General features: G+C 51.2%; 3 protein-coding genes across 4 annotated transcripts; 2 read left to right on the top strand and 1 right to left on the bottom strand.

The window, feature by feature from the left end:
• Positions 1-132: 132 nt before the first annotated feature.
• Positions 133-10365, bottom strand: LOC122377838 (zinc finger protein 135-like). Its single transcript, XM_043358327.1, has 7 exons — positions 10326-10365; positions 10061-10074; positions 5902-6116; positions 4201-4308; positions 3797-3994; positions 2205-2339; positions 133-1815 (listed from the first exon to the last, which is right to left on the bottom strand). The coding sequence occupies exons 3-7, from the start codon at positions 6030-6032 to the stop codon at positions 546-548; spliced, it is 1842 nt and encodes a 613-aa protein (XP_043214262.1). The 5' UTR covers positions 6033-6116; positions 10061-10074; positions 10326-10365; the 3' UTR covers positions 133-545.
• On the top strand, positions 6859-26625 carry LOC122377839 (xyloside xylosyltransferase 1-like). 2 transcript variants are annotated; one of them, XM_043358329.1, is made up of 3 exons: positions 6859-7078; positions 24455-24934; positions 25207-26625. In XM_043358329.1, exons 2-3 carry the CDS (start codon positions 24506-24508, stop codon positions 25876-25878), a joined length of 1101 nt encoding a protein of 366 aa, XP_043214264.1. In that variant the 5' UTR covers positions 6859-7078; positions 24455-24505; the 3' UTR covers positions 25879-26625. The 2 variants fall into 2 exon arrangements, with proteins under 2 accessions (XP_043214264.1, XP_043214263.1); XM_043358328.1 differs by lacking the exon at positions 6859-7078 and adding an exon at positions 20683-20906.
• LOC122377798 (uncharacterized protein K02A2.6-like) lies at positions 14402-16741 on the top strand. The gene has a single exon (XM_043358228.1). The coding sequence runs from the start codon at positions 14402-14404 to the stop codon at positions 16739-16741; it is 2340 nt and encodes a 779-aa protein (XP_043214163.1).
• Positions 26626-27021: the final 396 nt, after the last annotated feature.

The following is a 27021-nucleotide window of genomic DNA, read 5'->3' as shown; positions in this document are numbered from 1 at the left end:
CTCAGGAACGGGTGGGCCGATTGCGTTCAAATTTGGTACACCCGCTAGCGGCCGGTTAGAAGGGTGCTTTGCACAAGCCCGTTGGAAGTACCCTCTCGCCCTTCTGCACGTGCAGGGCTCACTATCTCGCTCGCTCGTTCTTCGCCCAAAAGGCGTTTTACTGGTAGGTATAGAGTGGCTGTATTTCGCGGGAAAAATCGCGAGGTGTATGGAGCCATGATCTTAAAGAGGATCACCGACATGATTATTCAAACAGCGACAAATGCGCTGCTGAAACTACATTTACCAGTGCGTTTACAGTTGTTCTGCTATTCTTATGGAGAACATTTATGGTTACGGTTTTCACGTTCCTACGAACGTTACGTGAATATTATGGAGACAAATCCTTCAGCAGCTCATCAATCCAACACACAACCGTCAACTAACAATGCTAACAATGTACGTGGCGCCGGCAAAGTGCCTACATACCGACCTAACATTGGATTCGACATCCTTTCCTGACAGCCTATCCAGCTCACTGAGGGCCCATTCAGTTCCTTGGGGATCTATCCAGCCCCCTGAGCGGGCAGCGGCATCACCACAGGCGGTTGCGACACGTGCAGTAAAACCGACTGCTGCTGAGGGGGAGGAGGCGGCATCGGTGCCAGTACCGTCACTGGCGGCGCTATTGGCGGCGGCGGTGGCGCCAAGGGCGGGGGCGGGCACACGGCCGGCACAGCCGCCACCTTCAGCGGCGGCTGCAAAGCCAGCGGCTCTCCCGGCTCGCCCACTCGGCACTTGCGCACGTGTCGCGCCAGATCCCCTTTCTGTACAAATCCGCGGCCACACCTGTCACACTGGTGCGGTCGGCGTCCGGAGTGGATCAGCACGTGCCTCTCCAGATGATAGCGAGACGAAAACAGCTTACCGCATGTGGAGCACTTGTGGTCGTCGGGCCGATCGTGCTGGCTGCGCTCGTGCCTCTCCAGTGGTAGTGGGTGGCGGAACGTCTTGTCACAATGACGACAGCGGAACTCACTGCGCGCGTGCGTCATCAGATGACGCCGCAGCGACTGAGTCGTCTGAAATGTGACGCCGCACTCGTGGCATACGCACGTGTTGAGTCCCACGTGCGAGCGCGCGTGCGCCACGAACTGGCCCACGGTGGATGTGGCGTACGGACAACGCGCACACCGGTGTATGTTGAAGCTCGCCGAGTGCTCGGCGCGAACATGAACCACACACTCGGGCTCAGCAGCAAACCGCTCAGCGCAGAGGTAGCATTGGAACGGCAGCGTGGCATTGTGCCACAGACGGTGGTGCGCCGCATTTGCCTCTCCTTCCCCCTCCTCGCCGCACAGTTCACACACAAACCCGACACAGCCGTGACCCGCATCCAACACATGCACGGCCAGCTCTGCCCGACTGGGGCACTCCATCTCACAGTCATCACAGACATACCGGGAGGGGCCGGCGGTGGCGGCCGCCAGGGCTCGCCGGTGTCTGGCCGGCAGGTGGGCGCGCGTCAGGTGCCGGTCCGCCGCGCCTGCCGTGCTCGTGCTGCGGTTGTTCAGCCCGCACAGCGCACACAGCACAAACATGTGCGGTCGCAGCTTGAGCGGCACGCGCCGCCGCTGAGCGCTGCCCAGCATCCGTAGCTCAGTGTGCGCCCTCCAGAGGTGCTCCAAGTGTGCGGCGAGAGTGGGGAAATCTCCGGCGCCGCACAGACCGCAGCAGAAGAGGGGCATCAGCTGCCCGTCGACGGGTGGCAGGTCAGGAGGAGGTCGCTCCTCAGCCACCTCAGCAGACGGCACCGCCGGTGGACGTGGAGGGCTCCTGAGGGAGGACATGCGTGATCAGTCGGCGACCCCACTAAGGCAGTGAAGGGGAGGTTGTAACAATACTCGTATAGGGGAGGTTATATTGGTTATCAGGAAGAAGTTGACAGTGGTACATGTAACCATTCCATAAATATCCACAACACCCACAAGTAAAGGTGGAGCGAGTACACCTGAGAGAACAATTGTTCGCAAAATAAACATGTCAACTGTAGTGTAGGAGAAATAGACGTGATAACGACTGAAACTTAGTTATACGAGTACTGTGTAGTGTGTATGTATAAAATAAAACGAATAGCGCCAAAATATACACACACATCATCTGGGTTCATATTAACTATCATGGTGTACTTAATATGAACGCAGAAACGCTATTACCTATCTCACCTGCCCTTTATCAGCGTCTCCTGCTGACGACTGTTCTGTAGGCTTGTTAACCTGCCGTTGACGACGGGGCGAGATCGTTCCTTCGGTGGCGGGGGTTCTTCCGGGTCATCTGGCTCAGAGAGTCGCGAATCACACCTGAAAAGGGGTTGGAAGTGCATGTGAGGCGTGGCTGGTCAGTGCAAGAAAGAGAATGTGACAGGAAATGGCCGCATTTGGGGGGGGGGGGACAGAGTAGATACAGCAATGGGAATTGTTAGCACAAACTGAATTAACGAAATCAGGTAACACTACAGAAAATGGAGCTATACAATGGGTTTAAGCAACAGCGTACAATGACCGAAATTCGGACAAGGCTATGGCGAAGCGTGGCTTAAACAGCCACTCTCAATACGACGCAAAACAAGCTACTGAGCCGATACCACGGTAAGATAACGGGTTGCCGTCGACATGTGAAACGCATATGGATTGAGTGCAAGAATAAACCGACAGGTAAGATAATCTAGTATAAAAAGCACTCGATGTCCAACTATGACCAATATAGGGTAAGGGCGGGTAAGAGTACGCGGGCGATAAGAGTACGCATCAGCTGTTTCGGTTGCTTAGCAACGCGGGTTTGTCGAGTTCATGAAGTGACATGAAGCCGCCAGTGCGTGCTTGTCACCAACGGAATGTGTGCGTTGAGCGGCGACGCTGTTGAGTTTAAGGCGATGAATATGATTTTCGAGCGTTATGATATTATTATGGTATGGTACAATAATTTTGATACTTGGCAGTTGAGACAAGGTACATTTCCGTGATTGTTGTGGGAAACTTGTGAGGTTATCTGGGGAAATAATGTGCAGTGCAATATTCTGTTTGCGAAGTTTTGCACAACGTTTCGGGGTTGTTTTGTGAGCGAATTGCATGTACGGTAAGAGGACGCACTGTTCAGGATGGTAAGAGTACGCAGAATTATACATTAAATCGAATATACAGAAATATAAAATTAGTAATCTATCGCTCAATGACGTTTGTTTTGTAGGTATATCATCAATGTAGCACTGTGATGCAGATGCGTACCCGAAATTCTTCCAAATACGAGTTATTCTCCCTTTTGATTGTGCATTTTTTTTTAAGAAACACACGACATGATTATTTCCTGATTTATAGACTTGAAAGATTTATTTTATGTTTTTCTTTTTGGATACTAGAATTAACTTAAATGCCTTCTGAGTTTGAAGTTAAGCATTTGGACAGTACAAGCCACATAGGTGTGTGTTCATATGCTTGCGTACTCCACCCGCCTGGCGTGCGTACTCTTACACACCCCATATGGTAAGAGTACGCAACTGCAGTGGTTCAGAAAATGTCAGTTTTAGACCACTTCCATTTACGCTGAAGGATCGTTACCCCATGGGTTGATGGCTAATTCAATGAACTTTAATATTCCCTATTTGCGATTTCTTTCCTTCAAATATTAAACAAATGAGAGCAAGAAATCCACTAAGTGCGTACTCTTATACGACTTCACCCTACATGTGGACGGACAATGGACATCCACCGTTTAAATACTTGTCTGGCAAGGTGAGTAGCTAGTGCCTACTCCTCCTTACCCGGTATCTTCCGCGGAGAAGTGGTCATCCTGCTCCGTCGACCGGTCAATGAGTGTGACTTCATCCCGCTCCAATGACCGGTTATTGTGCGGGCTGTCACTCTCCTCAGCTGACCGGCCAGTAGGCGGGACGTCTCGTTTAAGACTTGGATAGCTCGTCAGGGAGCCGTTGTTATTCGATGTGTACCAGTCAAGACCTCTGAAAGAGTGGTGAACAAACGTCATAAAATGTGTGGCAACTAAAATTAAAGAAAGGTCCTGAAATCGGCCGAACTATGAGAACAGTCATTCATTTATCATATTAGGAGCACCTGTAAATGCACGACGAATCAAATTAGGAACATCCAGACCGTTTGTAAATGGCAGATACACAAGGTAGCAAATCAGAAATACATTCACCCTTACCCATGTAACTGGAAGAAGTCGAGCAGAACTCTAACGATAACATGGTCCTCTTCCACTTTCAGTTGACGTTTCGTCGATATCCATCGGTCGTATTCACCATTCAAAAACCTGCAGATGAAATATGTACACAAGATATTAATTTGAAAATGCAAAATAGGTAGAAATGAGGATATATGAAATGCCATTCAACGTTACGTCAGGTTCAGGCGCCCACCGGTGCCGAGCCAGTCGAAACGAAGAGCAGCGCAAACACCGATTACCATTACAGTCAGCAGTGCCGGCTCTGCCGCCCCGGGCGGGATTTCGGGCCAGACAACAACAGACCATCCGTCATGGGACCAGGGCGAGTCGGAGCCCGTACCACACTTCCCAGATGACCGGCAGGTCATGCCCTCATACCGGGCCCGATGGGGCCAACGACCTGATCAGCCAGTCACCTCGACTGCGCTGTAGGAGGGGTAGTGACCCAGCGCCGGCCGCAAGTCATTATCACCTACAACGGAGACGGTAAACAAAATCATTGCCCTTCCCCGCCCTCTCCCCGCAAAAGTATCACACAGCATTCCACAGACAAACACAACTCAGTGGTTATCACGGAACGCTAAACCGTCGGCGGTATCATGCTGGGTATATGTAGAACATTTGATAAATGACTTCGGTCACCTTTTAGGTCAGGTCAAAGGCCAGGTCATCAGTGGTCATCGAAGGTTAAATTCCGCCAATTGCCAGGCCAAACTTCGACAATTTTAGACAAACCGGTGCATAGCTAAGGGACGGATAGAGCTACAGCGCCAAGGAAAAGCGCATTTGATAGCTCTTTGAACACTCTTTCTGTAGACTGTCCTCAGATAAAAAATATCACCCAGGTGTGCTGGGTTATATTTTTTTTTTCGTTATGTTCATATGATTTAATTGTAACTGCCAAAAAAGACATTTTCCGGGAACAATACTTCTGCAATAACTATTTGCTCATAACTTGCACGGGTCTACTTTTACCAGCATCATTTTCCTCCCGTCGAGACGCATCGAATGAGCCATTTTGAAAATTTGACCTCAGGTCAGGGTCATGACCTGACATGAAGAGGTCGTGGTGCATATCAGTCGATCCGTATCGTCGAGCTGAACACATCTGAGACATTTTCATCGTTCTAGCATGCCCCTATCAAAAGTTAGTAGCGAAAAACTGGTAGATACCATTCGTGACCTGAGATAATCTCAGGGACATAAGGAGGGGTCACAGGTGCCATTTTGCGGTTCAGTGTGCCATGTTTACTTGTAATTCAACGTTTGAGAGTGTTTAGAATGACGTTCGTTCAAAAGAGTCTTACAATTTTCTCCCATTGACTTATAATGGAGAGGTCGCAAAATTGACCTGGCCTTAGGTCACCGATGTCGAAATTCCGACACATACATTTTGAATATACTGTTGCTTCCATTAATTGCTGAAATTTTCAAAGTGATCCATCACTCGATATAGCTATGACAGGCATTGAAACTTTTTTGAGGTGAGGTCACTTCACGTGACTTGGTTACCACTTACCTTCCTGTCCTTCGGACTTTCGGAGACCTTGGTCTGAAATTTTCACATGTGCGGAAAAGATGTATGATTAAGTATGCCAAAACCCATAGGAAGGTGTTCAACACCCCTTCCCCCCTCCCCACTGCATGGCTCGGGTTAATAGAACAAACCACGCCACTAACCTTTTCATCCAGTGGACGCGGTCCGTCTCTGTCCATCCCTGCCCCGGCTGGTGGCGGGCTGCGGGCGGAGCTAGCTGCAGAACGGTGCGGGTTCTGTCGCCGGCCCCTCCTCCGCCCGCCTCCCCCAGCATGGCGGCCTGGCACCGCCACGGTCACCGGCGCCGGTACCACCGTCGCTGTATCCGCCACTGCCGCCGCCACTGCCGCTATATCACCTGTGAAAGACAGGTAGGCCAGAAGTCAATACGATTGACAGGCATGCCATGACTGCCGATCATGATTGGTCGATCAGGCCAGATGGCGGGGGGGGGGGGGGGGATGGAGAGCCATCTGATCTATCCTCCGTGCGGGCTGTAATCGTCTGACAGACTGGCGGATGTAGGAGAGGCAGTTTCACATGGCCAATGAGGAGAAAGGAGCAGGACGGTGCATGAGAGAAAGAGAATGGAAGAGGGCAGAAAAGAAGAGCAGAGAGATGGACGAAGAGAGAGAGAGAGAGAGAGGAGAGAGAGAGAGAGAGAGAGAGAGAGAGAGAGAGAGAGAGAGAGAGAGAGAGAGAGAGAGAGAGAGAGAGAGAGAGAGAGAGAGAGAGAGAGAGAGAGAGAGAGAGAGAGAGAGAGAGAGAGAGAGAGAGAGAGAGAAAGAGAGAGAGAGAGAAACACTAAAGCCACGCAGCAGTAGTACACACACTAACACTAGCACAAAAGAACACCATTATATCTAGTTCAAAGCAAAATGTACATACACGGTGGTGGAATCGAAATACGCACAGCGTGCCTCGCACTGATGAAATTCAGCGTACCGCGCCATTTCGAAATGAGGACGCTGTACCGCACACAAACAATGCCCGGCGGGGAGGAGCCTCCACACCGCATTATGAGTGACCGACGGCCGCACGCACCGTGACACCGACGATTTGGGCGAAACGGGCGGGCGCAGACCGTTCAACACAGCGGCCGCGGCAGGCGAAACTGAGCCGTTAACGGTGAGCGGCGGCCAGCTCTCTCCCATGGGCGCGACCCTGGCCGGGAGAGCTCGGGCACAGTTCAGCGTTTGGGGGCGGCGGCGCCGGTGGCCCGGTGCGCCGCAGCCTCCGACAGCTGGGGTCGTCGCGGCCTTCTCGTCCCAACTCTGAGCGTACAACTGCAGCGCACGCAGTACTACATTCTTCAGAAAGGTGGGTCCGGTCGGATCTACCGACCGCCTGCATGACGTGTTTTAAACGTTACGGTGTCGTTACGTTTTCCATTACATCGGTAAGGTCAAGGCTATATAAACCGGTAAGGTAAAAAAAGCCTACATTCACCAACAATCAAACACGATTGCAGCAGTGCCACGGGTACTTAAATCGACTAAGAAACTTGACCTACTTGCGCCGTCAAATTTCCGGTACCTTCCCGTGCATCAATCTGACACCTCCGCACAAAATTTAAAGGCTTAGGTGACCTAGTATTTTGTAGGTGACCGTAGGCAGTATTTTTGATACACGAGATATTCACAATCGCAAATATATTTTACATGCCAAGTGCGAATATGTGGGTCAGGCACTAGGCAGCCTGCGGGGCCAGTTTAGGTTATGTTCTGATGAAGGTCAGGTCAAGCCGGTCAGGTCAAATTGGGCCAAATTTCAAACTTGATATTTTTGCATAAAATGGATATTGATTTGATGCAGCTCGTCACAGGGAGTCTAATGGTGGTCTTTGTTTCGTGCTACGTGGTCTAGAATTGCTAAAAATTGAGTTCAAAAATTTGATGTACCTAATCAATTTTGAACAGTTTTTTCGCTATAACTTGGCCAAAAAAGGAGGCATTGATCTAAGATTTAGTATGTAGAACATAGACAGAACAGAACAGCGCAGGGAATTTCACATATATTCCGCTTTTTATGAAATTCCAAAAGTTTTTAGGATTCTTTTGCGTTTGAATTTTTTAAATCAAATCAATAATCAAATCATTTTTAATTTTTAGGGGTAAAAATTCCAAAATTTTGAAAATCCAAGAATCAAGATAGCAGTTTTGTAGCGCCGTCTTTTTTCTACATGACCACTGGACTGGAAGAACTTTGAAATTACTTGTTAACCCGCGAGTTGTTGGGGGGGGGGGCGTTAAACGCCCCCACTTTTTTCGCCGGGCCATAGCATAAAAACGGCACGCCGCAGGCGCGCCAAATTTTAGGTACCTGTAGGGAATTGATTGAAGTTTATTGTGACAAAGTTTAAAAAAAATCGGTCGGAAATTTTTTGAGATATCGAGGTTTTAGTGACGTCATGATTTCTGAGTTATCGACCAAAAACGGCATATGTTCAAAAAATAATATAAAATCACAGAATAGACATACAGACATGCCGTAAACGCCATTAGACTGCCAATACCATGAAGAATCAAATGGCTATCTTCGATTGTTGATTATCGTTCCACATTTTCCAAAATCTTGAACTGAATCTTGGCAATTTCTCGTGACTACTTCACGACCATGATACATGCATTTCTTAAATTGAACTTTTTTAGCCAAACACGTAAACATATGGTAAAATGAATGTCACCATCGTGTTCTACGCCCCAAATTACCTATAAAACATGTGTCACAGGCTGCGAATATCAGTTTTGATTTTCGGGGATATGTGCCTGCCCGGTTGACCTGACCTTGACCCTGACCTATGCTTGACTGACCCCTATATGGAGCTGACACTCTTGTGGGCCTTATATGATGGATTGTGCACCGTTTTGACAGAGTTTATGACGAGAGGCGCCCATTGCGCAGGCCTGAAGTCCATGCTACTGAAAGCCCGATTTCAGGTGTTTGACCTGACCTTGACCTGACCTGTGACCTCAAAATTCAACTTTAAAGTACTCATCTGAAGCGTCTCGTCGCGTTCTTTCGTTTGCCGCCTCGTGCGTTTCGCTGCGCCTATTGGTTCTCGAGTTATCGGCTGGGTGGGTGGCGAAATACCCCAGCAACTGCCGGGTTAACTGTAGCTTTTGTGAGCATTTCAAGATTTCATGTTTTTTGCTCATTTCTGCTCGAACATGATCTCAGTTTGACCTCAATAACTTCCTACGTGTAAACTACATTCAAAATGTATTTTTTGTCTGGCAAATCCCTCATAAGATACAGAACCAAAGTCCAAAGCATAGCCACGGACCACGGCTGATACCAATACCGCAATACTTTGCGGTGGATTGTAAGTTGTTCTTACTGTTATCATTAGTAGTGTCAGTGTTGGTGTCCGTAAGTCAAAAAGGATTCAGGCCCAAGCTAGGTATATTGATATGTTTGGATCAGGGGTGTTCACGGGCACCGCACACTGCTGCGTGCGCTGTGTGCGGTGCGTCCAGCAGGCGTGGGGGTAGGGGATGGGTAGGCGTCTCTGACGTCACGGCTGCGTGCGGTGGACGCTCCGCTGTGGCCAGTCCCGACCGGCCACAGCGATCGCTGTGTGCGGTGACGGAAGGCTGACGTAGGGACGCAGTCAGTGGCGGATCTACGTTGGGGCAAAATGGGCAATTGCCCCCCCCTAAACGGAAAACCTCTGGGCAAACATATCTTTTTGCCCCCCCCCCTAAAAAAAAACTACAACTTGAATACTAAAAATATGGTGTTTGAAAAGAAAATGTGAAATAAATGGAGGACTAGAAGGTTGTCATATTCGTGTGAGCTGATAAAAAGTCCTCCGCCCCATGAATGTCATTCCGTCATCCATCAGCAGTGCTACTACTGCTACTGCTACCAAAAAAAAAAAAAAATAACGCGATTTATTGAAACCTTGAAACAAGTAAACAAACCGTCAACAGCAGACCGCCAGACGCCAGTGGGGTGTGGGGTCAGGGGTCACCACACTGGTGAGCGGTTGGACAGTGGTGGGTTTGCATGGGTATATAAGAAGTGTTTGCATAATATTTTATTGCTAGATAGCATGGGCGTAGGAGCTGAAAAATATTGGTGGGTCTAAATATCCAATAGTACCTAGCATTTCCACTGTGGCTACATTAGTTATGTCCAGAGGCGGATACAGCCATTTCCAAAGAGGGTGCCAAAAGGGTGTCAAAGTCCGAGAGTCTCTACAAGAGCTGCATATGTGTATGCATGAAGTGCGAGATAGGTTTCTGAGAGGAATAACGTAAAGAAGATTACCAATCGCGGCTTTTTCATGAGCCATACCGTTATCTAACGGGAGGGGTGTTCACGGGCACCGCACACTGCTGCGTGCGCTGTGTGCGGTGCGTCCAGCAGGCGTGGGGGTAGGGGATGGGTAGGCGGTTCTGACGTCACGGCTGCGTGCGGTGGACGGTCCGCTGTGGCCAGTCCCGACCGGCCACAGCGATCGCTGTGTGCGGTGACGGAAGGCTGACGTAGGGACGCAGTGGGCGGAGCTTGGAGGCTGTGTGCGGTCCGACCGCACACAGGGCCCGTGAACAGCCCTGGGGACAAACACAGAAAGGCTCAGTCAGAGCTTTTGGTTTGCGAGGTGTTGGAGAAGCCAGGGGGGTACGCTCCTGCCGTTTAGCATTACGAAAAATGGTGACAGACGTTTGTGGAGGATTGTCGACGAACTCTTGTTCCGCGAGCAGTACTTACACGCTAGCGGAAAATTCACCAATCAGCGCTCGGCAGTACTCGACGCTGATTGGTCCGACGCTCGTGACGAAATTGCGGGGGACCGCAGTTATTCTCTATGGACCCGGATAGGCTTTTGGATTTCGGAGGGGTTTCTTTAAAATTATATGCTGTTTGGAGCTGTTTTCGAGTTGAAATATATTTCTTATGACTGTTAGCTATATAATGACACCATAAAATCATGATTTTAATAAATATTACCGATGTAATATCGGCCGAAAAGACATGCTGTCATGGCACGGACTGCCCTGCGACTGATGTGGGGCCCCTAGTGCCAGCGTATGGTAATAATGGGTTGACGAAGGGTTATTGGAGAAACTTAGAGCCCCATCAGCATTCAGTATAGGGTCATTAGACGCCGGGAATGTCCATCAGGGGTCTGAGTAGGCCTGTCATAGGGGCATACATGACACATCATGGCCCATGGGTCAATGTAGATCCATTAGGGGCCGTTGAAGGGCCATCATTGTTCAGCGTGGGCTCGCAATTACCTCTGATGGGCATATGCCGTGCCCCGATGGACTATAACGCTGGCCCCTGATGAACCATCACCAGCCCCTGATAGGTCTACAAAGCCCCCTGCTGGGTCCAAATTGGTCACTGATATGCCCAAATGGGCCACTGAGAAACCCGTACAACATCCCCTGACTGCACCTGCTGGACCAGTGCCGTCCCCTCATGGGCCCACCGCAGCTCTTGAATGACCTTTTCAAGTCCCCTGAAGTGCCTTTATTGGCCTAAATGGCCCCTGATTGACTTATGTGGTCCCTATTGATCCTATATGGTCCCCATGAGCCCTCAACGTCCCTAGACAGCCTAACATTATATGCCACTGGGCCCTGTTGGGTCACCACCGGCCCCTGATAGGCTTGCACTGGACCCACCGGGCCTATACCGACCCATGAAGGGCCTATGTCGAGCCCTCATGGACCTCCGATGACCACACGCCGGCATGTGTGGCCCCATCAGCAGTGGTCCGTCTATCCCATGTACTTACGGTCTTTTTGGCCGATGTGACACCGGTACTATATAGAAATGTTATGATTAAATGTCGTTATTACACAGTCAAAAGTCACAGAAAGAATATCCAAGCTCAAAAATGGCCTCAAACCCAACAAAAACTAGTATAAATCACCTTCAAAAGCCGTAAGTCTATTAAACGCCATAGGGGAATAGCTACAGTCCCCCACAATTTCGTCACGAGCATCGGGCCAATCAGCGTCGAGTATTGCCGAACGCCGATTGGTCGATTTCCGCTAGCCTGTAAATGCTGCTTGCGGATATAGTTTTGAACAAGTGAGGGTCGCGGCTACTAATTATCGCTTGTCACCACTTTTTCGTCGGGAACGTTCTACCTGGTTTATATAGCCTTGGGAGAAGCTCAGTATGTTGTGGGAACTTAACGCTGTTCAGTGTGATTCCGTTGGCTGTTGCGCTGTGGTCCTATGTAGTCTGTAGAAGCATCGTTTATCTCCTCTCGAAAGTAACACTTATTGTATAATTTTGCTAGCTCGCGAAGTTTAGTCCCAAAGTTAAGGAATGTTCATTGTAATTGCATCAATAAATGCAGGACCGAAAACAAATGCGCTGTTCTTCGTCTATTTCTTGTTGGGATTCTTAATCGACTGATCTCATTTTCTATTACCGGAAACAACTGTTAATACGTTTAACTACGTGGCAACCCTGACTGCGTATAGTATCGCAGGTACGCTGATGTGGCCTTTGGTCGTGGGCATTTACACATGAACCTGCTGCTGCGACCCTTATCGGTCTCCGGATACAGAAGCCCTTGAGAACCGGCGCGGGCGGACCTTTCGGACGAGGTCTTGCCGAGGTGATGCGGGAGGTAGAGGACGGACCGTCCATAGCGCCGGTGAGCTATTCTCTAACTATCTCCCGGAGTCAGGGTGGCTGCAATTTTTTTTGCGCTGCCCTGGCTTGGCCGAACTCAGGCCCATGTCGTCCCCTATCTCCCTGTGTGTCCAAGTGCACAGATGACGTCACGCGAAGGGGCGGAGTCGGGGGCGGAGCCTAGCGCAACGGCCGCCATATTTGAATTTGTTTTATAAGAATGTAATCTATATTTTGGCTTTCAGTCAATTGTTATTGATAGTTAAATGAACGGTTAGCTGTAATATAAGTGATTTTGTGGTGACGTAGCCCTTTGCCCTCTGAACTTTGTGCAGTAGACTAGGTGGCGCTGAGCTCGTTGCGCTCGTGGGCACGGTGCGGCCGTGCAGCAGTCGGGCAGCGGCCCCCGCCGGACACCGATCACCAATACAGGACTACGTTATTCAGAACGCTGTGTGAGATCGCGGACCGAGATCGCGGACCCGGAAGCTGGAACGAACTCAGCCGCGGATACTAGCGGCGTAACAACTTGGCGACGAGGATGAGATTCGCTTAGTGGTGATCTCGGAAGGACAAGTGGCGTTCTCACGGATTTGGCGTTCTGGTGGTGCGGCACCGGTGGCCGACGCGGATATACGTCACGGGGAAGTGACAGCGTCGGGACTCGGACAAACTCGTTTGGCGTGCTGGATGGTGCAGTGCGCGGCGGTCGGCGCGGATATACATCACGGTGAAGTGATAGCGTCGGGCCGGGTGATATTGCTTAGTGCTTAGTTCTGCTTAGTGCTTAGTATTTTTTTATACTGCTGCATAATTTTGTGCATTAACGCTGTAAGCTCTGCCGCTGCGTTTCGCTGTATCGTTGTTGGGAACATTTGTATTGCACCTCCGTGTTGGGTGAACAGTGGTGCGGGCGGCGACGGCGGCCGCTGGACTCTGAACTTTGGACTCTGCTCGGTGTGGCGTGACTGGTGAGTCAGCGCGGTCAGTGCAGTGTGCAGTGCCCGACCCCGGTGCAGGCTCGGGGCGGTGGCAAACATGGCGGCCGGACTGCCGAGCGTGGCTCCTTTTGCAAAGGAGATGGACTTTAGCCGGTGGCTGAAGGGTCTGGAATTCTACGCCGAGGCGATGGACATAACAGACGACCGGCGGCGGACTGCAGTCCTGCTCCATCTAATGGGGCCGAACATCCAGGACGTGTTCGACACCCTGCCGGAGCCGACCGCGGCTGCAACGGCTGCAACGTCACAATACGACACCGCTGTGGCTAAACTACGCCAATATCTGCAGCCGACGTCTAACCTTATGGCGGAACGTGTAACGTTCCACCGCACGAGCATGTACGCCGGCGAGTCATTCGACGCGTACCTGGCTCGTTTGCGGGCGGTGGCTGGGCGGTGCGGGTTCCCGGCGGCTGACCTCGACCGTGAGCTCCGGGACAGGAGCGTGGCCGGCGCGACTCCACAAATTCAGGAGCGACTGTTGCAGACGGTCGGAACCAAAGGAGACAACTTTTCACTGCAAGATCTGCAGGCTACGGCTCGTGCATACGAGCAAACGCAAATGCTAGTGACGCAGTTCCGTAACGCGTCTCTGAGCACGGACGGCGTCGGACGGTCAACTACCGCATTGGACGAGCGGCCAGAGGTCGATGTGGTGACCTCGGGACCGGATCAGCTGAACGCTGTCCGGCCACAGCGCACGGCTGACGGTAACCGGAACCGCCAGCGGCGCACGGTCCGCTGCTACCGCTGCGGTGCGGCGGGACATTTTCAGCGGGACTGTCAGGAGAGCCGACGGCGCCCGGATGAGTCAGCGCGTGCGGCACCAGCGTCACGGCGGCCGACGGGGCCGGGGCGCCGGGAATCTGACACTCGTGGGTCCGACGGGGTCAGACCGGCACCGGAGACGCGGCGGTGCTACCGCTGCAAGCAGATCGGACATCTGCGCAGCCAATGCCGACAGCAGCCTGCCACGGCGGACATGTGGGGGCTGGGGCAGATAAACGCTGTTAACTTGACGGAAGCGGTTAAAATGACTCTGCCGGTGAACGGGGTGGCCATCAAAATGGTGGTGGACACCGGCAGCCCTATCACTGCTGTGGGGCGGGACACGGTCATCCCGCGGCTGCGACTGAAACCTACTCAGCTACAGCTGTCGTCATTCACTGGTCACCGGATCCCTCTCCGGGGTGAGGCAGACGTCTCTGTAAGGTTTCGCGGTCGGGACCATCGACTGCGACTGGTCGTGGTGGACCTGCCTGGCGATCGCCGTCTGCTAGGCCGCGACTGGCTGCGGGCTCTGGACATCAGTGTGGGCGGCGGAGAGACGGCGGTGATGGACGTCACTCCGGACCGAGGGACGGCGGATCTGGAGGCGGTCTGTAACAGGCACAAGTCGGTGTTTGACGGCACACCGGGGCGCATCAGTGGAGTAAAGGCGCACCTGACACTGAAACCGGATGCACGGCCGGTGTCACGGCCGGTGCGCTCGCCTCCATATGCACTGAAACCGGCCGTCGAGCAGGAGCTGGACCGCTGGGTGCAGGCCGGGATCGCGGAAAAAGTCGGACCAAACGACGCGCCCGGCTGGGGAACACCACTGGTGACGGTGCCACGGGCTGATGGTGGTGTGCGTCTGTGCGGTGATTATCGACTGACGGTAAACCCGCAGCTGCAAATGGCGACGCATCCTACGCCATCCGCCGAGGACATCTTTGCGAGCGTCCGAGGACGGCGGTTCTGCAAACTGGACCTGAAAGACGCCTTCCTGCAGCTGGAGCTCGCGGAGGAATCGCGAGATATGACAACAGTCGTCACGCACCGAGGACGGTATCGGATGAAATCTCTACCGTTCGGCATATCGGCGTGCAGTTCGGTGTTTCAGGCAGCAATCGATCACATCCTGGATGGCATAGACGGGTGTGTGGCCTATCAAGACGATCTGCTGGTGACGGCGGCGAACATGACGGACCTGTGCGTGCGCTTGGATGAAGTGCTAACTCGGCTGGAAGCTCATGGAGTGAAGCTGAAACGGGAGAAGTGTCAACTTGGACTCGACGAGGTGCAGTACCTCGGCTGGCGCATCTCAGCACAGGGGCTGCGTCCAGTACAGGAGAAAGTTGACGCAGTGATCGACATGCCGGACCCTAAGGATGTGAAAAGTCTGCGCAGCATCTTGGGGAGCATCAACTTCTACCAGCGCGTGCTTCCCAACCTCTCCACGGCACTAGCGCCGCTGTACGATCTCTTACAGAAGGGCGCCACGTGGAAATGGACTAATGTGCACAAAAACGCACTGGTCAGAGTGCGGAAACTGCTGGCAGGGGACACAGTCCTGAAGCGGTACGATGCAGAGGCGCCGCTCAAGCTCGTCACAGATAGCAGTGAAGTCGGCGTGGGAGCCGTGCTTCTGCAGCCGGACGAGGAAGGACTGGAGCGTCCGGTGATGTACGCCTCTCGGACACTCACAAAAACGGAGAGGAAATATCCAATGGTAGAGAAGGAGGCGCTGGCGGTGTCCTTCGCTGTCAAGCGTTTCGGTCAGTTTCTCTACGGCCGGAGGTGGACCCTGGTCACGGACAACAGGGCGCTGTCGCGCATCTTGAGTCCGGAGCGTGAGCTGCCAACGCTGGCTGCGGCCAGGCTACAGCGGTATGCGCTGCAGCTCGCGGCTTTCACCTACGATGTGGAGCTGCGTCCATCAGAAGATATGCACCTGGCGGACAGTCTGTCTCGTATGGCAGTGCCAGGCGGAGAGGTCGAGCCAGCGGACGCTGAGGACGACACCAGCGGCGGCTCGTATCTGCTGTTCATGGACGGAGTAGCTCCGGTTCTGACGGCCAAACAACTCGCGGCGGCGACACGCCGCGATCGGGTACTGTCGCGCGTCCTGACGTACGTGCACAGTGGGTGGCCCGGACAGGTGGAGCAGGAGCTGGCCCCGTTCCGTCAGAGGCGGGATGAGCTCTCCACGGACCTGGGATGTCTGCTCTGGGGTGGCAGGACGGTGGTTCCCCACTGCCTTCGGCAACAGGTGCTGGCAGAGCTGCACCAAGGTCACCTGGGCAGCGCCAAAATGAAAGGTGTGGCGCGCCGATACGTATGGTGGCCTGGCATGGACGCCGAGCTGGAGGCCCTAGCGCGTGACTGCGCGGCTTGCATGGAAAAGCGCGGGGCACCACCGCGTGCTGAACTACACCCTTGGGAACCGACGGACAGCTGCTGGTTCAGGGTTCACATCGACTTCGCTGGACCCTTCCAGGGCTCTTTCTTTCTGATAGTGTATGACAGCTACTCGCGCTGGGTGGAGGCAGTGCCGATGCGTGAGACCAGCACGGAAAGCACGGTGCGTGTTCTGCGCGACCCCAGCTGACCGCCACTGCGTTCTCCCAGTTCCTGAACTCGAATGGGATTCGGCACATCAGGACAGCGCCGTGGCATCCAAGTAGCAACGGGGCGGCGGAGCGCGCAGTTCAAACCGTAAAGAATGGCTTGAAAGCTGCACTCAAGGACGGAGGAACGCTTTCTCAGCGCATCCAGCGGTTCTTGCTGGCATACCGGGTGGCGCCACACGCGACCACGGGGAGGTCTCCAGCGGAAATGATGTTGGGACGGAACGTGCGAACCAACCTGGACCTCCTAAAGCCGGATGTGCATGTGCGGCAGCGTGAGGAAAAACTTCGCCAGTGGCAGGCCGGTAGGCCAGGTCACAACAGGCAGTTCTCGATCGGAGACCACGTCTGGACACGGGCCTACGGTGGACCGTCCAAGTGGCGGCGGGGCGTCATCACCGCCCGGACGGGCCCGCTGTCGTTCGAAGTGGACGTGGGGAGCGCGATCTGGTCGCGGCACGCCGACCAGCTGCGTCTGGCGGGCACCCAACAGGCTGCTGCAGCGTCCGATGGCGCGGAGGAAATCAGCCGGCAGCCGACGGTGGCAGCACCGAACCGTAACGGACAGGTTCCGGTGGCACCCACCGGAATTGGCGAACCACCGGTGACCATCAGACCGGGGGTCATCGTCGGGTCAGGTGTGACCGGCGGGTCGGAAACGACGGTCAGGTCACCGGCCACAGACGGACCAGAGGCGACGGGCAATGATGCTGTGACAGCACCTGCTACCGCTACCGGTGGCAGCTCCGAGGAAGCGCAGGTAGCTGCAGGCGGCGACGCTGGTGCCGAGGAGGCGCAGGTCAGCAGAGGTGGCGGTGTGACCTCATCGGCGACAGGAACAGGAGCTGGATCAGCGACTGGGGGCATCGCTCAGCGTGCTTCCGTCAGGCAGCGGAAGCAGCCACGTCGCCTCATAGCCGAAATGTGACGGCGACACAAAGTCGTGTTCGAAGCGACTGGCTTTGCTTTGAAATAGTTTTAGACGGATGTTTAGTCTTATTTCGGCCAGTTTTTGTGTTGTCTGCTTCGCCACGACTGTCATTCCTGTTGAGGGGGGTAGTGTGTGGTGACGTAGCCCTTTGCCCTCTGAACTTTGTGCAGTAGACTAGGTGGCGCTGAGCTCGTTGCGCTCGTGGGCACGGTGCGGCCGTGCAGCAGTCGGGCAGCGGCCCCCGCCGGACACCGATCACCAATACAGGACTACGTTATTCAGAACGCTGTGTGAGATCGCGGACCGAGATCGCGGACCCGGAAGCTGGAACGAACTCAGCCGCGGATACTAGCGGCGTAACAGATTTGTAAAGAAAAAACACATAGTCTGCTTGCAATTTCGATTTGAGTCCGACCCGCGCCTAGATTCGAGCGCGCGGCCTTTGGATCACGGTGCAAGCATCCTAACCACTACACTACCGCGGCGGCGCAGCGGCCGGCGGAAGGGAGGCTGCGGAGGCATGGGGGCTTTTTTTACGCATTTTCGGAAAAACTAATGGGTTAAGTGAAAAACGGCTCTTAGATAATTCAAAGAAAAATGTCTCGTCTTTCCGATGATGCTCTTGGTTTTGTGCTAGCTCCGACAGAGTTTGTTCTACAGCGCTTCAAAAATCGCCCATTTACATGGGACTCAAACGGGGCTTCAAGACTTGCCCCCAGATGACGTCACAAGCTGACGTCACGATCAGGTAGAATCGCCGGACGACCCTACCTGGTATATAGGGCCTTGGCCGAACTGACAAAAATGTAAAAAATCAAAAAAAAAAATTCCCGAAATCCGAGGAGAAAAATAGGGGTAGCTCGTTTTTTTTTTTTTTGTTCCTAAGACTGGACGTTTGAAATTCTCGCCGACTTGCCTGGCGGCGCAATGTTTGCCCCCCCCAAGGCTATATAAACCAGGTAGAACGCTCCCGACGAAAAAGTGGTGACAAGCGATAATTAGTAGCCGCGACCCTCTTTTGTTCAAAACTATATCCGCAAGCAGCATTTACAGGCTAGCGGAAATCGACCAATCGGCGTTCGGCAATACTCAACGCTGATTGGCCCGATGCTCGTGACGAAATTGCGGGGGACTGCAGCTATTCCCCTATGGCGTTTAATAGACTTACGGCTTTTGAAGGGGATTTGTACCAGTTTTTGTTGGGTTTGAGGCCATTTTTGAGCTTGGATATTCTTTCTGTGACTTTTGACTGTGTAATAACGACATTTAATCATAACATTTCTATATACTACCGGTGTCACATCGACCAAAAAGACCGTAAGTACATGGGATAGACGGACCACTGCTGATGGGGCCACACATGCCGGCGTGTGGTCATCGGAGGCCCATGAGGGCTCGACATAGGCCCTTCATGGGTCGGTATAGGCCCGGTGGGTCCAGTGCAAGCCTATCAGGGGCCGGTGCTGACCCAACAGGGCCCAGTGACATATAATGTAAGGCCGTCTAGGGACGTTGAGGGCTCATGGGGGCCATATAGGACCAATAGGGACCACATAAGCCAATCAGGGGCCATTTAGGCCAATAAAGGCACTTCAAGGGACTTGAAAAGGTCATTCAAGAGCTGTGGTGGGCCCATGAGAGGACGGCACTGGTCCAGCAGGTGCAGTCAGGGGATGTTGTACGGGTTTCTCAGTGGCCCATTTGGGCATATCAGTGACCAATTTAGACCCAGCAGTGGGCTTTGTAGACCTATCAGGGGCTGGTGATGGTTCATCAGGGGCCAGCGTTAGTCCATCGGGGCACGGCATATGCCCATCAGAGGTAATTGCGAGCCCACGCTGAACAATGCTGGCCCTTCAACGGCCCCATGGATCTACATTGACCCATGGGCCATGATGTGTCATGTATGCCCCTATGACAGGCCTACTCAGACCCCTGATGGACGTTCCCGGCCTCTGATGACCCTATGCTGAATGCTGATGGGGCTCTAAGAGTCTCCAATAAACCTTCGTCACCCCATTATTACCATACGCTGGCATTAGGGACCCCACATCAGCCGCAGGGCAGTCCGTACCATGACAGCATGTCTTTTCGGCCGATATTTCATCGGTAATATTTATCAAAATCATGATTTTATGGTGCCATTATATAGGTAACAGTCATAAGAAATATATTTCAACTCGAAAACAGCTCGAAACAGCATATAATTTTAAAGAAACCCCTCCGAAATCCAAAAGCCTATTCGGGTCCATAGAGAATAACTGCGGTCCCCCGCAATTTCGTCACAAGCGTCGGACCAATCAGCGTCGAGTACCGCCGAGCGCTGATTGGTGAATTTTCCGCTAGCGTGTAAGTACTGCTCACGGAACAAGAGTTCGTCGACAATCCTCCACAAACGTCTGTCACCATTTTTCATAATGCTTAACAGCCGGAGCGTACCCCCCTGGCCCCCCCTAAACTCAAATCCTAGATCCGCCACTGGACGCAGTGGGCGGAGCTTGGAGGCTGTGTGCGGTCCGACCGCACACAGGGCCCGTGAACAGCCCTCCGGGTATCCTAATAGGACCGGAATAACAAAATATTACCACGGTGACTATAAATATATTACTATCACAGCGCGCTGAATCCGCGGATGGATAAAAAAGGCAGAACATAGAATTCAACATTACCAAAAAACAACTGCAAGACCATTGAGATAGATCGGTAAAATTATCATGACGTCAGATAAACAAAACAAGTTTCAGTGAGATGAATTTACAATGTAAAAAACTTTTTAATTAGATTCATAAAACGTATGTCTCTAAACATGCTTTTTAAAATCCGAAAGCATTATTTTATTTTAAAGGTAAATATTTTTCCTGCTCATGTACGTCATCAAAAGTAGATAAGTATTTTAGGCACCAATCTGTTTTTATCTTTATCCTTAAAGAGCTTCGCTTTTTGCGGCAGTTGTGACGCGCACGTTTATTGTTGGGGGATCCCTCATTTTTGCACAGGGAATGTTCCTGATTTATGTTAGGTATTGTTATTAAATTGCTTATAATTGTTCATACTGGGCATATTCCTGCATTGAGTAGAACGATATGGACTACTAGAGAAAGTTGTTAGTGGCATTATTTGGCTCTAATTTTATTTGACTCGTCAGTTGCAGTCGTCAGTCGTCTATCAGTTGTCAACTTAAAGTCATCGCTTTGGCCTTTGCCTTGGATTTTAAGGTAAGTTTACAGGTTACAGGACCCTGTTTCATGGTACAACACAACAGCTCGTCAGAGCAGTAATCGCCACGCACATCGTATGTGGATCGCTCTTAAATGTAAATACAATACAATACAATACAGCTACTGCTGCAGTTACGGCTCTAACCATTCCTGATTTCGTGAGTTATGTAAGAAATGTTGGTACCTATTAGTATATATTAGGTCCGAGTGGACAATTGTGACGCTGTTGATACAAATATGTAACAGCAGAACAATTAGGTTTTAGGTTACCTAGGTTAGGTTGTAGGTTTGTAGGTTTTAGGATTTAGGTTGGTAGGTTTGTAGGTTTTAGGTTGTTAGGTTGAGGTTGTAGGTTTGTAGGTTGTAGGTTGGGTTTGTAGGTACTAAATAGGTAAGGTTAGGTCAGGTTTGATTATGTTTTTTCTTTTAGTTCCAGGACATATAAGTATTATTTTTGGATTCAGGATGTCAAATTATGTACGAATATGAAAATTTTATCTTTCAACAGTCACTCGGACTTAATGTATACTTTTACCGAAATGTTAAACTTAATGAAATGCTATCATTGATGACCTCTGTCGATGATCTGACCTTAAACCGAAACAAAAATAAACTGGTCTATATTGGGTATTTGATGCTGCTGAGCACCACTTACCCCATGTCACCATGCAGCTGAGGAGCCGAGGTAGACAGACACTGAGGAGTCAGGAGGGGTTCAAACATGCTAGGGTCACCTGACCTGACTCCTGACTGTATTTCCTGGCCCTGCTTGGGTGCCGCAGAGAACCGGCCCGCCGCCCGGGGCAGGTGGATGTAGCATTTGAAGGGGCAGTGATCACAATAAGGAACTCAAAACAATGCCAGTGTCTGAGTATATCTAATTTCTATCAGTGTGCCAAAATGCATTGAGGATTGAAATGCAAAATGCATTGTCTTGCCAGCTGAGTTTTATGAACTACCACTGTTTCTAATGGCCTTCATGCATGTATTGGCACTGAATTTTAGAACCATTTGCCTTGTTGCTGGAGAGGTATAATATCAGTGACAATTTGAAGTAATATGGATCATTGAAAAAGGAAGAAATTGACAAAATCATCTGTCATTTGCACTGTGTATGCAAAAGTTGTATCATATACTCATATGACATCCAAGATCAATTAGAAGTAATGTCTTGAAAGCTCAGATTTGTTTTGGACTGAAGATAGGTGTCAAAGAATACCCAGTTGGACACCTTTTGATTTGGCATCTGGCTGTAGGGGATCCACAAAGGTGATCTCAGATGCTGTGTGTGGGGGAGGGCTGGCACACCCCAAAAATGTTTCTCCAAATTCCAAAAAAAATCCTGTATTTGGATTCCTTACTTACTGCTTTGCAGTCAAAAACACACTTTTCTTAGTAAAACCTGTTTACTCTAGGAAAAAGGCACAATTTCATTGATTTCAGGCACTGCAAAGGGAGCATTTTTCCCAAATGCCACCTCCGCCCCTTCACACTTGAATCTGCCACTGCATCTTACATAACATGTCATGGGAGTCAGCACTCTCTCATCATTCTACCCAAGCAAATATATTCTGCCTTGGGGTTTCCAATCATGCATTTGAATACCTATGGTAATTAGTGGTGTCACTTGGCCCTCCTTCGCCCAGGCTTCCACCCGCTCGGGTCCGTCGGGATCCGGGGTCCGCGGCCGGCCTGGAATGTGTTTTTCTCGGCTCAGTCTGCCTGTTTGTCCGAGTAGACGGCGCCGCCGGTGATACGGCCGGGTGGTGCTGGCCCGTGATGCTCGTACGATCTCACGTCGGCATTTCTAGCGGTTTTGACGTTAACCCGCGCCCCACTGGGGTCTGCGTATAACACGCCCTACTGGGGGGGGGGGGGGCTATTCATAGCCCCCCTCCTAACTCCGTAACAACTGGGCCGATCGGCAAATTTCAAACGGCGTCTGATAGCCCCGGAAAAACTGTCGAGCGAAACCTAATTTCATTGACCTCGAGGTCACCGATGACGTCACAGGTCAGGTCAAAGTAAAAATTATTAGCATTTTGGCTTCTTCACGTGTTGGGCTTTGGCCGCCGTCTTACAGGTCAGATCAGGCTCATTTTTGGTTCACACACTCGTGAACAGATGCTCTAGATACTCTGAGGGTACCAAACTTGTACTTTGATTTTCAGGTCAAGGTCAGGTCATCACAGGTCACGAAAATATTATATCATGCGTCGGTCACGTGACACATGTTTATGGTCCATTTAGGCCAAAAATTTCGAATTTGATGTCGTCTGTGTCATTCGAGGTCATTTTGAGTCAAATTTAGCTTAGGTCAGGTCACTTTCAGGTCAAAAAATGTCAAATTTTGAAGTTAAAATTTTTCAACAAAAAAGGTGTCTATTGGATGCAGTTTGACCTCAGGAACACGATGGTGCTATTTATATTGGCGTACGATATCAAATTCGTGCTGAAAAAATTGATTTGAAAAATTAGTAATTGTTAATTTTTTGCAATAATGCGTATAACTTGGCCATTTTTGAAGATATTTAGCTAAAACTTGTTTTAGAGTTAGTCATAATAGGTAATGCGTTCTATCACATATAATCCGTTTTTTTCGAAAAGCAAAAAAAAATTGAAAAAATGTAAAATTTTGAATTTTATTATATAAAATTTTCGAAATTTTCAAAATTTCGAAAATCCGAGATAGCAGTTTGATAGCGCAGTCTATTCTGAGTCCTCTTATGCAAAGAAATTGGATCTAGCTTAAAAAGTGAGCTCTTGGGAGCGATTGCCGTGGTTCAATGTTTTGCGTCGAAATCGGCCGAACATGACGTCATTCTGACGTCATTTCCGGCCGACCTATGGTAGGAATGAAGTTCAAATTTTGACACAATGTGTCAAATTGATGCAGCCGAAGTTACTGAAAGTTTGGCGTCGATACGTCAAGCGGTTTGGAAGTTATTGCAGAAAAACGGGAGGGGAGGGGCTATAAATAGCCCCCCCCCCCCCAGTGGGGCGCGGGTTAAAGCGTTTCCCGGTCCAATGCTCAGAAAATAACTTTGTTGTCAAGGGTGACTCAGAGTACAGATAATAACAAATTGTCTCCATAGTACCCGACAGATACATCTTAATTTTTAGTTAGAACACTTAGAAGTTAGAAGTGTATTTTGCGATCGTAACAGCGGATTAAGTACGCATGCTCGCACTTTTTTATGATGGTGACAGCTACCAGCATCATCTATCCCGATTCTCATTTGGTAATTTGTGGTTCAGAAATCTGTTCGGTTTCATCTGTTTTTCAAATATTTACGCCAGCGTTCAATTATTTTTGCCAGAGGGCACTGATCTTTTCTTTTAATTTCATCCTTTTTTCACATGAAATTACGGAAAACTTCTATCACCTACTTGCCCCTTTGTATTGAACGAACACAAAATATTTGTATTACATTTTAACTCGGATAAAACCATCGCCAGCGGTGCGATAAGAGGAGGTTCGCCGAGCCGCCGGCCAAGCGAACTCTGTGGCCGCTGCACCGCGCCTCACTCCGGACCCGTTTCAGCGGTGCGGCCACTCAGACTACTGCAGCAGCTAGCGGCGGTGACTGGCGGTGATGGCTGTACTGAAGCTGCACCGGCGCCGGCTGGGCCAGCTGCTGCTGGTGGTCGGGCTGCTGCTCAGCGGCCTGCTGTTGTGGAACGCCCAGAGCGGCCCCGGCTCCCTCAACGACCAGCTGGAGTCAGCGCGGTGGCGTGACGCCGACCTGGCGTCCCCGGCGGCGGCAGCTGACGAGGAGGGGGACCGCGCGCCCGTGCCGCGGCTGGTCACCGCGCCGGCGCACTGTGCTGAGTGGATCCAGGTCGGACTCATCTTCACCAAGGCCGACCAGCACCCCAAGATGAAGCCCAACCTGCTGCACACGCTGAAAAGCCTCTCGGCGCGCACCAAGGAGTGTGTCAACTTCAACATGTTCACCGACGAGCGCAGCCAGGCGGTCATTGACGCTGTGTTCGCGAAGGCCCAACTGCCGAATCGATTCAAGGTAAGCCACGGCGCAGCCTGCTTGCCTGCTTTGTACCACTATTTATGTTTTACTTATTTATTTTTGTTGCTTTCGCCTTTTATGGATAACAGAAATAATAGTTTATTTGCTGTTGACATTGAGTTTAACGCCGCGCTAGTCGTTATGTTGGTTTTTTTTCCTGTGTTCCTATTTTGCGTGTTGTCTTTCATCCCCGGACGTGTAGCTTACCGTGGCGTATACGGTTTTTGTATTCTGAAGATCACTGACCCTCCGCTTTCCTCTCCCTTCAGGTGACCAGTCATGCGATCGCACCGATGGCCGAACAGATGAAGTCGCTGATCGAGATTCTGCAGGTGCACTTCGCTCCGCGCAAAGGCACCTACTACAACGACGTCCTTTTCTTCCTCACGACTACCATGCACCGCTCGCTGCCGGGCCTGGACCGGCTCATCATGCTCGACATTGACGTGAGTGTGCGTGACGATCTGGCGCAGCTAGCGCGCCACTTTGAGCACTTCTCGTCCGAGCACGTGATGGGTCTCAGCTGGGAGCTGTCGCCCGTGTACCGCCACGTGCTGACCGCCTACCGAGAGCGCACGGGTAACGTGACGGCCGGCGGCGCGCCGCCCGCCGGATTCCCGGGACTCAACAGCGGCGTGGTGCTGCTGGACCTGGCGCGCATGCGCCGCTCGGAGCGCTACAACGCGCTGCTGACTCCGGACGAGATCTCGCGGCGCGTGTCGCGCTATGACGGCTTCAAGGGCCACCTGGGCGACCAGGATTTGTACACCCTGCTGGCGCTGGACGATCCGCAGCTGTTCTATGTGCTGCCGTGCGGCTGGAACCGACAGCTCTGCACGTTCTGGCGTAAGGTGCACCCCGATGTGTTCGATGAGTACTTCCGCTGTGACGGTCCCATCAGCATTTACCACGGTAATTGCCAAACAGAGATTCCCAAATAGGAGGAGTCACCGGTGGCACGGCGAGGGACTGAGCTGAATGGTGGTGTGCACAATTCATGGAACGGGTAAGGACTAGAGTTTCGGACGCACTTTGGTGAACTCATGCAGTGGATGATTCAGTGCACTGTGTGTGTGCGCATGAGTTTGTTGTATCATAACGTTTGTATCATCAGGGCTTAAGCGTGATCTCATTCGAACGTCTGGTCAGTATGCTGTGCCTACCTCTTATAGTTCCTTTAGCAGTCGTTTGGTTCTGCCGTAAACGTAGTGTGGTGCAGTTCGTTTTCGACAATGCCAAGTAGCCTTCTTCCGTGCGTATTACGTAATTCTTTTGCGTTTATTTGTGCACACTTCTCTCAGTTTGTCAAAGCTGGCCAGCTTGTAGAACCAGGACATCTTTGAAGTGAGTGCTTATAATTTCTTTATGCGGTCATTATGTGAAATTAAATTTTAAATATTTCAGGGAATTTTTAAGATTTAAGCTCTATTTTTGTGGTTTTGTGTTGATCTTTAAGGTTCAACTTAGACTTGTGCGTCATTTCATATGCCTTGTGTTATATGTAGTAACGACTCATGAATTTTGCCCAGTGAACTGCGTGTTCCTATCATGTATTGGGATAGCCTCGCGTTACTTCGGTTGTCTTTCTTTTGTAGGCTTATATAGCTGTGTGTACATTGATTCATTCTTTGTCGGTTGTGCCTCGGCTTGTGTTTGTCTTTCTAGGTAATACATATTTTTACATCTCACTGTGCGTTTTTTAGGCTTCTGTATAGGGCATGGATAAATGAACTGCTTATGTAAATCTACGGCACCTACTCACTCAAATCTACACACTCAGGACAGACTTAGCTCTTAGCCTCTCACATCATCTACTCTGATCGGCGTTGTCTCATTGAATGTTCATTGGTACCCCAACCCAACAAGTGCCTAAAAGCTCCATCTGCACGAGCTATCTTTGACCGAATGGCGGATGTCCGCTGGTCGGGGGGCCGGCATGGCGCGGACCCGTCCCCTTTGTAGTAGGCGAGGGGCGATTGCGAGTTGCGACACAGCAGCTATGGCGGACGCTGCCATTTGCACACACGTGTCCGATGCTGGCGTTTCATCCGGCTTTTCCGCTGATAAGCTCGGTTGGTATCTGC

The sequence above is a fragment of the Amphibalanus amphitrite genome, unplaced genomic scaffold, assembly GCF_019059575.1.
Source record: "Amphibalanus amphitrite isolate SeventyFive unplaced genomic scaffold, NRLGWU_Aamphi_draft 000051F_arrow, whole genome shotgun sequence".
NCBI classification, from domain to species: Eukaryota; Metazoa; Arthropoda; class Thecostraca; order Balanomorpha; family Balanidae; genus Amphibalanus; species Amphibalanus amphitrite.
The sequence above is the reverse complement of the archived record's forward strand: the minus strand, read 5'-3'. Positions and strand labels throughout refer to the sequence as shown.